Source organism: Phaethon lepturus, unplaced genomic scaffold (assembly GCF_000687285.1).
Source record: "Phaethon lepturus isolate BGI_N335 unplaced genomic scaffold, ASM68728v1 scaffold42980, whole genome shotgun sequence".
Classification (NCBI taxonomy): Eukaryota; Metazoa; Chordata; class Aves; order Phaethontiformes; family Phaethontidae; genus Phaethon; species Phaethon lepturus.
In genome coordinates this window covers 739-11,622 of record NW_010510597.1, presented here as the reverse complement: position 1 = coordinate 11,622, position 10,884 = coordinate 739, and the positions used below count along the sequence as shown (strand labels likewise).

General features: G+C 57.2%; 1 protein-coding gene across 1 annotated transcript in view; it reads left to right on the top strand.

Annotated features, from left to right (window-relative positions):
* Positions 1–9,759, top strand: part of GRK6 (G protein-coupled receptor kinase 6) — an 11,793-nt gene extending 2,034 nt beyond the window's left edge. The window contains exons 2-15 of the mRNA XM_010297529.1: positions 972–1,084; positions 1,398–1,475; positions 1,749–1,849; positions 3,148–3,240; positions 3,566–3,629; positions 4,279–4,419; positions 5,119–5,309; positions 6,100–6,137; positions 6,278–6,367; positions 6,459–6,667; positions 6,946–7,083; positions 7,335–7,472; positions 7,633–7,767; positions 9,307–9,759. Coding sequence (XP_010295831.1) covers positions 972–1,084; positions 1,398–1,475; positions 1,749–1,849; positions 3,148–3,240; positions 3,566–3,629; positions 4,279–4,419; positions 5,119–5,309; positions 6,100–6,137; positions 6,278–6,367; positions 6,459–6,667; positions 6,946–7,083; positions 7,335–7,472; positions 7,633–7,767; positions 9,307–9,357 — 1,580 coding nt within the window. The 3' untranslated portion in view covers positions 9,358–9,759. The remainder of the gene's footprint in view (positions 1–971; positions 1,085–1,397; positions 1,476–1,748; positions 1,850–3,147; positions 3,241–3,565; positions 3,630–4,278; positions 4,420–5,118; positions 5,310–6,099; positions 6,138–6,277; positions 6,368–6,458; positions 6,668–6,945; positions 7,084–7,334; positions 7,473–7,632; positions 7,768–9,306) is intronic.
* Positions 9,760–10,884: the final 1,125 nt, after the last annotated feature.

Genomic DNA, 10,884 nt, shown 5'->3' with positions numbered 1-10,884 from the left:
GTGCAGCAGGGCTGGCGAGGCAGCCTCCTCCTCCACCACAGCCCGGCCCCCTCTGCACTCTCGTGCACCCTCAGGAAGCTGCAGCTTCCTCGGGAGAAACTGCTGCGTGGGGAGGGGAAGGCTGGCAGTACCAGCACCGGGGAGTCCTGAAAGATCCCCTGCGAGCCAGTGGATGGCTGCACATCTGCACCCCAGGCAGCCTGCAGCCCTCGGTGCCAAGGGTTGTAACAGTAATCTGTTCTGGTCCACAATCAGACAACATCTTATGAGAGGAAGGGGAGAAAAAAAAGCAGAGAACTGGAAGTGCTCTGGAAAGTCAAAGGGGTTTGTGCCTGGGCTGACAGGCTTCAGAGAGGGGTAGGAGAAATCAGCAGGGAAGCCAGGCTCCAGAGGGCACTAGCTGTTGACGAATGGCTGTCCCATGGAGTGGGGGGTTCTGATTGCTGTGTGCAGCATTAACAGGACATCTGTGGAAATGATGCCCCCCATTTTGATGTTGCTGCTTCCAGCAGGGCCTTTGGGAATACGAGTGGTTTGTAAGAGTCGTCAGAACAACTCTTGGCCTGGAAGATCTGCCTTGAAGTGAGCTCAGCATGTTCTTCATGTTCCAAGGAAAGTTGTGTGTCTGGAGTAGTCAGTCGATCTCTGCAGGGAGAGGTTTGAGAAGAGAGCCTCCAGACAAGCAGGAGGCACCAAGATCCCTTGCTAGAAACAAGAGGGGCAGGCTGTACAGATCAGCAGTTCAAACCTGTTTCAGGGAAGAAGACCTTCCATAGGGGAACGTAAAAGCTCAATCGTGCCTCTTGACCCTGTTGGGTGCATTTCACTCTCCTGGGAGTCTCAGGCTGGTGGGACCTGTGAGCAGCCAGCTGATGAGTCACAAGCCTTTCCACCGCTCCCTGTGGCCAGGGTAGTGGGCTGTGGCTTCTCCTTAGGGGGTTGGCAGTAAGTGATCTTCTCCATGTTTGCAGAGCGGGACTACCACAGCCTGTGTGAGAAGCAGCCCATCGGGCACATGCTCTTCCGGCAGTTCTGCGAGACACGACCTGAGCTGTCACGCTGCATCAAGTTCCTGGATGCCGTGGTAAGAGCAAAGCCCATCGGGCTTCACTGGGGGAGGCAAGGACATTCTTGGTGCCCTGGGCATGGACTGGGTGGTCTGGCAGTTGCCAGGTACTTCTGGGCATGTAGGGTTTTCCTGAAGGAAAAACCTGTGAGTTGTAGTTTCTCCAAGATAGGGCTGGGCCTTTGCTTAGGGAGCTGTTTGCTGGAGATCTGGTTTTCCAGGAAAGCATGGGAAACCTTGGGCAGAGGGTGTTGCTGCTCTACAGCTGTTGCCCGGTGGCAAGGCTTGATTCCTGGCTGGGCCTGCTCCTCACAGTGTTTGCTCTGTGCAGGCAGGGTACGAAGTGGCTCCAGATGAGAAGCGGAAAGAATGCGGGCAGCACCTGATTGAAAAGTGCTTGAAGCCAAACGTGAGTAAGAGGGTTGTGTTTGCTGCCTGCCACAGCAGAGCAGTTGGGAAGCTGACAGCTGTCATTACCCATGTCCTGCCACAGTGAACGTGCTGGGCAGGATGGTGATGACAATGTACAGAGCCACGCCACCACCTCACAAGTGACCATTACTGCTTTTCCCCCTGGCCCTAAAGCAGATGGGCACCTGTGTACTGTTCCCGTGGGCTTCTGCTTCCTGGCAGGACTCAGGCTCTGCTCCTTGTGTGTCTGACTCCATCTGTTTGTCCCCAGAGTGAGGATCATGTGCCTGAAGTTCCCTCGCAGTTGGTGGATGCCTGTTGTGAGAGACTGGAGCAGGAACCTTCCAAGGAGCTCTTCAAGGAATCCACTAAGTAAGTCAGAGGGCTGGGGCCTATCTTCAGGTCACACCAGGGCTCGGGATAGATGCTGCAGCTAACTTGCCTTGTCCCTCATGATCCCTTCCTTTGGGAGAGTGAAGGCTGGGGCTGTGCGGGCTGGGGCCTGGGGAGTTTTGGGCTAGCAGTTTTCAGCACAGCTACAGGAAAGCAAATGCAAGGAGCTCCCACGGGCTGTGTGAGCCACAAGCTGCTGCAGAAACCTCTGTCACTCCTCTCAGTCTGCTGTGGCTCTGAGTTGCCATTTGGGAAGACCCAGTTTCAGCAAGCCTCAGCATCTGGGCATGCTGTTCCTAGTCATGTGCCAGAATCTTGTAGGCACCCGTAGAGCAGAGCTGACAGCTGCAGTCCTGGTGCCAGCTGTCCTCTCCCGCTGGCTGCAGATGTGGCCATTGTGGTCAGGTTACGCTGGCTGTTGCTGCAGGCATCTAAGGTCACTTCTCTTCCCATCGCAGAAGCAGTGGATGAGGTCCTGGCTCCGGATGTGAAGCGGAAGCTGTTAGGCAAACCGGGCTTACGGCCTCCACCCCCCCTGCACAGTAGCTGGAGCACGTTGCCTAATCGAGTGCAGGGCTGTGGCAATGGGTTTGCTGCAGTCTTCTGGGGAGCATTAGCTCTGTGTGTGGTAACTAGTGTCACTGTCTGAATGCAGAGCCTCTGGGCTGGGCCCTGCCTTCTCTTGGCAAGCTCTGAAAGGAGAAGAGCCCATCCGCTTCTCCTTGATGCATGCCTCCAGTCTAGACACTATGTCTAAGGCTCTTTACTCCGCTGGGCAGCCCTGGCACCGGTCTCCGAGGCAGTTAGCTCTCTCGTGCAGGATCCCCTGTGGTCTTTTGTGCTGGATATTCATCTGAAACTGAACAACTCAGCACCTGGTGCTGAACGTTGCTAGCAGCTTTCAGCAGCTGATTACAGCCTTGAATGTGCATTTGCCCTGTGAGCAGAGGAGCAATTGCAAAGAGTCCCATCGTCCGCCTTTGTACCACAGCCAAGGCTGGTGCTGAGAGGCCACAATTAGCAGTGCCAGCCCCATCCCAGGGTGCTGTGTTCATCACAGCGGTGTCTCTGACTTGCCTTCCTTTTGCATCAGGCTTAGCACAGAGGGTGGGCTTTCTGGGCCAGGGCTGGGCAGGTGATTCAGTGCCAGGCTGGGTGAGGGGATGGCAAAGTGTCCGGGCTCTCAGGCCTGCTCACCTCCTCTTTCTTTGGACTGCTGGCCTTTTCCACAGCTGTGATCAGCTCTTGGGAACCTTGCTGGCTCTGCTCTCTCCTAGGCTTATCCACGACTACCTGAGTGTGGCTCCCTTTGCTGACTACCTCGACAGCTTGTACTTCAACCGCTTCCTGCAATGGAAATGGCTGGAACGGTAACGCTCCCTGGCATCACTGGGAGGCCTGCACCCTGCTCGCATGGGCTGCCCGAGGGGTCCCTTGAGCTCCTTCCTGTGCTAGGCCCTGGCAGGAGCCGAGTGCCTGGCCTTTGTCTGCTCTTGCTCTCCTTCAGGGCCCTTTATTGGCACCATCAGCCTCCACTGGCTGCCCCAGCCTTGCTTGCCTTGCAGGGAAGCAAGGTCTGCTTGAGCAGCAGTTGTGGGGTGGGCCACAGTCCCTCAGGCCAGGGCATGGGAGTGGTTTGGGCTTCAGCCCGTGCTCCCCTGCTCCCATCTCACCCTAGTTTCCTTTGTCTTACAGGCAGCCAGTGACCAAAAACACTTTCCGCCAGTACCGTGTGCTGGGCAAGGGCGGTTTTGGGGAGGTGAGTGACCAGCATTTCCTCTGCATTTGGAGTACCACGCAGCCACTGTTGCTTGCTGGCAGATGCAGACCTGGGTTTTCCATCAGGGTGCCGCAGGCTGCTCCAGCACCTGGAGGCAGGTGCTGCTGGCTGGGTGGGCTGTGAGGGCTTTGCGCTGGGCACTGCTCTGCTCTGGGCATTGCCTGATCTGTCAGTTCCCCTCTGAGGGGCAGAAACCACCCTCTTGCCAGGCACTGGAGGCGTGGGAGGTGTTGCGCAGAGTAGGTAGGACATGCGCTGTGGTGTGTACTGCTGCCTCAGCAGAGAATCAGGTCTGTTCCCCAGTGTCTTGGCAGGGGAAACTGCACTCCTGAAAACTGTCACTGTCAGGCTTCTTTGTGTTTCTGGAGTGGCCTTCTGTCTTCCCAGGCACCAGCCATGGTGCTGCTACAGGTGGCAGGAGTACTGCAGCCCTCTGCTGCTTATCTGTGGCATCTGGAGATGTCGCTGTTCCCTGTGTCCTTGCTTTGGCAACGGGCTTCTCTCTAACCTCAGAGTGAGGTGGGGATGGGGACATCTTTGCTTTCCCGTGCCTCTTCCCAAGAGCAGAACCTAGACCCTCACCCTGGAAACAGCAGCGGGATGGTGCTGAGCCTTGCCCCTCTTCCAGGTTTGCGCCTGCCAAGTGCGTGCCACAGGGAAGATGTATGCCTGCAAGAAGCTGGAGAAGAAACGGATCAAAAAGCGGAAAGGAGAGGCCATGGCCCTGAACGAGAAGCAGATCCTGGAAAAAGTGAACAGTAGGTTTGTAGTAAGTACATAGGAATTGCTCTCACTTCGCTGTGGTGGTTGATTCTTCCTCCAACCAGCCAGCCCAGCACCTCTGTGCTCCTCACCTGGTGTGGAGGGGTAGGAGCAGGCCCTGCCCATGGCATAGGGTTTTGGCAGCTGCAGATCTCTCACAAGGCTAGGGTCTGGCAGGAACTCCTGCTGCCTCCCCAAGATGACCTAAATGCCCCCAAAGTGAGGCCCTAACACCCATCTCGTCTCACAGGCATCTTATTACCTCTGGGGCAGAAGAAAGCATTGAGAACTGTCTCTCCAGACAGCCAAATGGGCAGAGGCATAGCCCTGAGCTGTGTGGTGGAGAGCTCTCTCCCTGGCTGCACTGAGGTGTGGACAGCCTGAAACCTTCCTTTATGGAGGATTCATCAGGTGCTGCCCCAGGGTTGCTGTTGGGTGCTGCTTGCCCCACCGGAGGGGAGCAGTTCTGGCTCGGGGAAATAGTGTCCTCCGTGAGGAAAGTTGGGGGTGTGCTGGGACTGCTGGGCACTTCCATGTCCTCCCTGGGTTTGCATAGTTCCCCCTCTGCCTCTGCTGGCAAAGGCCCAGTCCTGCTGCCTGTGAGTGGCTGCTTGGGTGACAAAGTGCCATCAGAGTGTGATGGGCACTCAGGGTGCCTCCCTCTTCCAGCTGTGTCTTCTAACAGCCTTTCTGCCCTGAATTGCAGGTGAGCTTAGCCTATGCATATGAAACTAAAGATGCTCTCTGCCTAGTGCTGACCCTCATGAATGGAGGGGACCTCAAGTTCCATATCTACCACATGGGAGAGGCTGGCTTCGAGGAGCCCCGAGCAGCTTTCTATGCTGCTGAGATCTGCTGTGGCCTCGAGGACTTGCACCAAGAGAGGATAGTGTACAGGTGCGTGCTGCCTGGTCCCTGCTGAGAGACCTTGTATGGGCTGCAGAAGCAAGAGGGTTCCTGCTGCTCTTAGTAGCCCAGCTGGGTCTATCTGCTCAAGAAAATAAGCTCCAGCTTGAAAGCAGCACAGAGCTGAGTGAGGGGGGTCAGGAACAGAAAGCTGATCTCATGGGAGAGATAGGAGAGCTTAGCTTGGCTTCCTCATGCTGGTAAATGATCACCAAGAACAGCATGTGATCATGCTGTGAATGCCCCAGGGCAGGCACTTGAGTGCATAACTCCCCGGGCAGTATTGACACTAGAACAAAGGTGGGTAGGCTGCCCCAGTACACTCAAGACCAAGAACTGGGCAGGAGGGAGAACAAGCTGACTGTATGACTGTACTCACTGGGTTGTGTGATGCAGCGTTAGGGATAGCATGGCTAAACACGGGGCTGGAAAGTCCTTTCTAGTCCTACCATGTGCCTTGCCCTGGGGCAGGACAAGCAGAAACAGCCCCTGCTCCTTCTCTCTTGCGTGGCTTGCACCATAGCGAGTTCTGCACCTGCAAAGAGGGAATTGGCCACAAGCTTGCTGCTTCATTGCAGAGGGTTGAAGGTTGTCATGTTCTGCCTCTCTGCCCCGGAGGGGAGAGTTTGCGGGGCAGAGGGTGAGGGAAGGTTATCTGTGTGCCTGACACAGGGGCATTGCATCCCTCTGCTGCCTATCTGTGACTTCTTGAGATGTCACTGTTGCTTGTGTCTTTTTCTTTGACACATGCTTCTCGCTAATTAAGTCCCTTCCTTCCTAGGGACCTGAAGCCAGAGAACATATTGCTGGATGACCATGGTGAGTGCAGGGTCAAGAGGAGCCCTGCGCCCAAATCCCCCTCTCTTCCTCTGCTTGAACCAGGGTTGCTCTGTGTTATTGGCAGCTTCAAATATTGCCCCTTGACCTTGTCCTGTTAACTTTCCCTTTCCTCTGTGCAGGTCACATCCGTATCTCAGACCTGGGGCTAGCTGTGCATGTGCCAGAGGGCCAAACAATCAAGGGCCGGGTCGGGACAGTTGGCTACATGGGTAAGTGGCCCTGGTTTAATCAAGTAGTGGTCTTTGACTGCACACGTGCTCTCCCTACCCTCACACGTCCCTCGCCCCTGCTCCTATGTAGCTCCGGAGGTGGTGAAGAATGAGCGCTACACATTCAGCCCAGACTGGTGGGCTCTGGGCTGCCTGGTGTACGAGATGATCGAGGGACAGTCCCCCTTCCAGCAGCGCAAGAAGAAGATCAAGCGGGAGGAGGTGGAGCGGTTGGTGAAGGAAGTGCAGGAGGAGTACTCAGAGAAGTTCTCACCCTGCGCCCGCTCCCTCTGTGCCATGGTACGAGTGTGCATCCCTGTCCCTTTGCTCACACCACCTCTTTGCACGCAGCAGGAGAACATCAAGGCTGCTCACTCTAGAGGTGCTGGTGGCAGCCAGGTTCCCTTGTCTCTGATAAGACAGTGCAGGAGGATCCAGAGTGCCTTAATTCCTCGCTCTCTCAGCTGCCTCATGGGCCTGGGCTGTCCTTAGAGACACTGCAGGAGCCCAGCCGACCTCAGGGCTTCTCCTGCCCAAAGCACCCTCCACCCGGGTCACTGATTTCCTTTGTGTTGCAGCTCCTGTGCAAAGACCCTCTGGAGCGCCTGGGGTGCCGAGGAGCTGGAGCCAAGGAAGTGAAGGAGCACCCTCTCTTCAAACACCTCAACTTCAGGAGGCTGGAAGCAGGCATGTTGGACCCCCCCTTCAAGCCAGACGTAAGTACCTGTCTGTATCCTGACCTCTTCAGTCACTGGTGCTGTCAAGGGAAGCAAGAGCCTCGGAGTGGCTCACCTGAGGAGATGGGGCCCATCCCCTTCCTTCTTGTTTCTGGGGCCTGGCAGAACAGGGCTCAAGCAAGCTCTGGGCTGCAGGAAGAGGGGGCCAGGGCTTGGCCACAAGCCATGCTTATTTGAGGTGGTGGCATCGTTGTGGAGGCTGGCATTAAAGCAATCTTCGTGCTGTTTAGCCCCAGGCCATCTACTGCAAGGATGTTCTGGACATTGAGCAGTTCTCCACGGTGAAAGGGGTGGAGCTGGAGCCCACGGACAATGACTTCTACCAGAAGTTTGCCACAGGAAGCGTGCCCATTCCTTGGCAGAACGAGGTAGGTTTGCAGGACAGGTCTTTGCTCCTGCTTGTGCCCAGCATGGCCGAGTGCAGTGTCCTGCAGGGTTCGTGCCGTCCCTGCTGCTCTTGCACTCTGCTAGGCCCTCGGTGACAGGCTTTGTGTGGCAGTTGCTGCAGCTATCTTTGCCCTCTTCCAGATGATCGAGACGGAGTGTTTTAAGGAGCTGAATGTCTTCAGCACAGATGGCACAGTGCCCCCAGACCTGGACTGGAAAGGGCAGCCTTCTCCGCAGCCCAAAAAAGGGTTACTCCAGCGCTTATTCAGCAGACAGGTAAGCGTGTCCACAGTTTCCTCCCCAGTGAGTCCTCTAGCAGCAATGAGGCTGCTCCTGCCTGTACCAGGCAGATCTGGCAGGGAGGTGGGCAGCAAGCAGGCAGCAAGCAGAGTCTCCTATAGTGGTGGGTGGCCAGATCCCAGGGCTCTCAGGGGCACCTGTGCAAGGCTGCAGGGAGCCAGCCATCTCCTGGCTGGCACTCCCCGTGCTGGGGGAGTAAAGGGAGCTGGGATGGAGTCACACAGGCAGAGGGATGTCAAAAGCACTAAAATAGCAAGTCTTCTCCCTTCCTACATGAATAATACCATCCCTGAGGAAGACTTTGGGCTCGCCAGAGCATTTCTGCCAGACCTTGAGCCAGGCAGAGAGACCAGTGCTTTCGAGGGATGAGGAGAATGGAAACATCTTGCAGCTGCTGTGGGCTTGCTTGCCTGCCTGTCTCCTCTGCCCAGAGCGGTCTTTGCCTTCTTTCCAGGACTGGCAAAGTCTGGGCTGCTGCCTCTCAACAGCTGCTTGCAGCTGTGCCTCAAATGTGGTTGGCTCTGGACCCACACTCAGCCACCCGGTGCTGACTCCTGCTTCCCCGCCGAGCTCTGAGTTGTGCCTTCACTGTTCAGTGGACTGCCCAAGCCAGAGCCAGCCCTGGGCTGGGATACCCAGCCCTTCCTGAGGCAGGCAGGACCTGCCAGAGGATGGGCAGCTGCCGGTCGGGCGGCGCCGGCCAGGGGATGGGCAGCTGCCTGTAGCAGGGGTTGAGCTGTGATTTGCCGCGTGTTTTCTCTTTCCAGAGGTGAGCAGTCTCTCCTGGCTGCTCTGCTCAGGGAAATACCTGGTGGCCCACGGACATGGCAAGATCTGGGAAAGAGGAGTTTTGTCTTTCAGTGCCTGTCCCCTTCCCCCAGCAGAGCACAAGCTGCTTGTTGTTCTAACTGCCCCCTGAGCCACTAATCCTGCTCTTCTGCTCTTGCTGCCTTTGTTGGGGAGGCCTTGCCCTCAGCCTGAGCCAAAGCTGCCCCTGCACTGCCACTGCTGGGAGCTCCGCTCCCAGGGGGCTGTGGGAAGTTCCCTTCACTCCTCTCTTCAGATGTCCAGGACACACCGAAGGGTTGAGAAACTGTGAAGCATTTGGCATTGCCCTGTGCCGAGACTCCCATTCCAGCAAGAGGGCTTCAGCTGCTTCTGCAGACGGCTGAGCCCTGAGCGGGGCAGATCGTCTGTGCTGGCACTGAGCTGTCTCCCTGGGTGCCTGTAGTCCACGGAGCCCGTCTTCTTCCCAGCTTCTGAGCTAGTCAGCTGCGTGCTCACCAGTCTGTCTGCCAGGAGTTGAACCCCCAGATGCAGCTTGACTGTTTCTCTGCAGACCGGGGGTCCCCTCCAGCCCTTTGCCTCCATGTAGCTCTTCCACACATAGGCCAGGGGCAGGCCTGGCCCTTTCCTGCCAGAGGGCCGCTGTAGGCTGGGTTATATGACTGTGCTCACCCTCTGCTTGCTGTGCTCCTCTCTCCCTCCTCCTTCTCCTTGCCCTTCTGACTTCAGGACTGTTGTGGAAACTGCAGTGACAGCGAGGAAGAGCCCACCCGGCTGTAAAGCACAGCTTGTTCTCCAGCCCCTGGGACCCCCTTGCCTCTCCGGGTGCCCAGCAGAACAACAGCCCAGCCTGAAGGACAAGGTAGCAGCGGCCCCGCAAGGTGGATTTGTTTACAGCTTTACACGTCTGTATTTGAAGGCTGTGAGGATGGCTCCAGGGCTGGCAGCAGCACATGGCTCGGGCCAAGGTGCCTTTGGCTGGGGACAAGCCCTCGTCCCCAGGACACACCTGGACGCTTCTGAATCTGCAGCTTGGGACTGTGCTGCTGCCACCCGCCGGCTGCCACTCCCCTCCCGGACCCAGGGTGGGAGGGAGGGATTACCCCAGCGTGGGCCGAGGCCAGGCTGGAGCAGCTCTGCTGACACATTCCACGGTGCCAAAGCAGCACTGCAGGTTTGGTGTATATTTATATATGTCTGTCTGTACATATCACATGTTGGTTTTTAAGCTATAGGTGGGGGCCTGCACTGCCCCCACCCTGTCACAGGCATCCCCCCCCCCTGTCACAGGCAGAAATGTCCTCCTATGGGGGGAGCGACAGTCCCAGCTTTGTACCAGGGAGCCTGGGCAGAGGCCTTCTGTGCCTTGAGGTGTCTAAAGCATCTTTCCTGGACCTTTCTGGCCGTGCTGAGGCGTCCCTGGCTCCAGCGGAGTCCATTGCTCAGCCCCGAGGCACAGGAAACTGCTGTGCCAAAACATCTACCATTGCATCCTGGCAGCAGAGCATCACTGCCTCATCCCTGCTTCCCTGTCTTCCTCCTGCCTTGTCTCGCACATGCTGCCAGCTCCAGGGAGCTGATCCCTGCCCCCTCTCCAGACCGCTGGCAGACTGCCTGCGGCACAGCAGGACACGTCCAAAGGGTTGGCCTGATCCCCAGCCTGGCGCAGGATGGCCCTAGCACAGTTCTGCCAGCTCTGGACCAGCCATCTGGTCGTGCTGGGGGTGCTGCAGTCCCCAGGCCCAGCTCGGTGTCAAAGGAGCAGACACATGAGGGACCCTGCTCTTGGAGCAAAGCCATGGTAAAGGGAATGTCCCTTCGTGGGGTCATGCTGTGAGCTGTGACCCAAGAGTGAGTGGGGCTGGGACCAGCCTGCCTGCTGTGCCAGCCTAGTGTGCATCCCCAGGGGCCCAGGGGAGCCAGCACAGCTCCTGTGCCCAAGGGCAGGGCAGGAGTGGAGGGGCTGGAGTCCTGCATGTCCCTGGGGAGCAGCATGGGGCTCGGCCCACCTCTCCATTCTGCTTGTCCTGTCCCCTCTTGTGCACACGTGTCCCAGCTGTGTCCTGAGCAATAACTTGTCAGTCTGTGTGTATGTACACACAGGCGTGCATGCGTGCGCATATGCGTGCTGCTGCCTTGTGCTCGTTCTGAGCCAGGCCCCCCGGGCGGGGCTGAGCACCTACTTGGACCTGTGGTATCATTTGCTTGCCTTGCACTAAAGTTGGAGAGTATTTAAATTTTTAACCTTTTGTTAAGCGTAAGATTCGCCGTGCCTTGTATCGCTGTTGTGTCAAGGGGGGCCTGCTC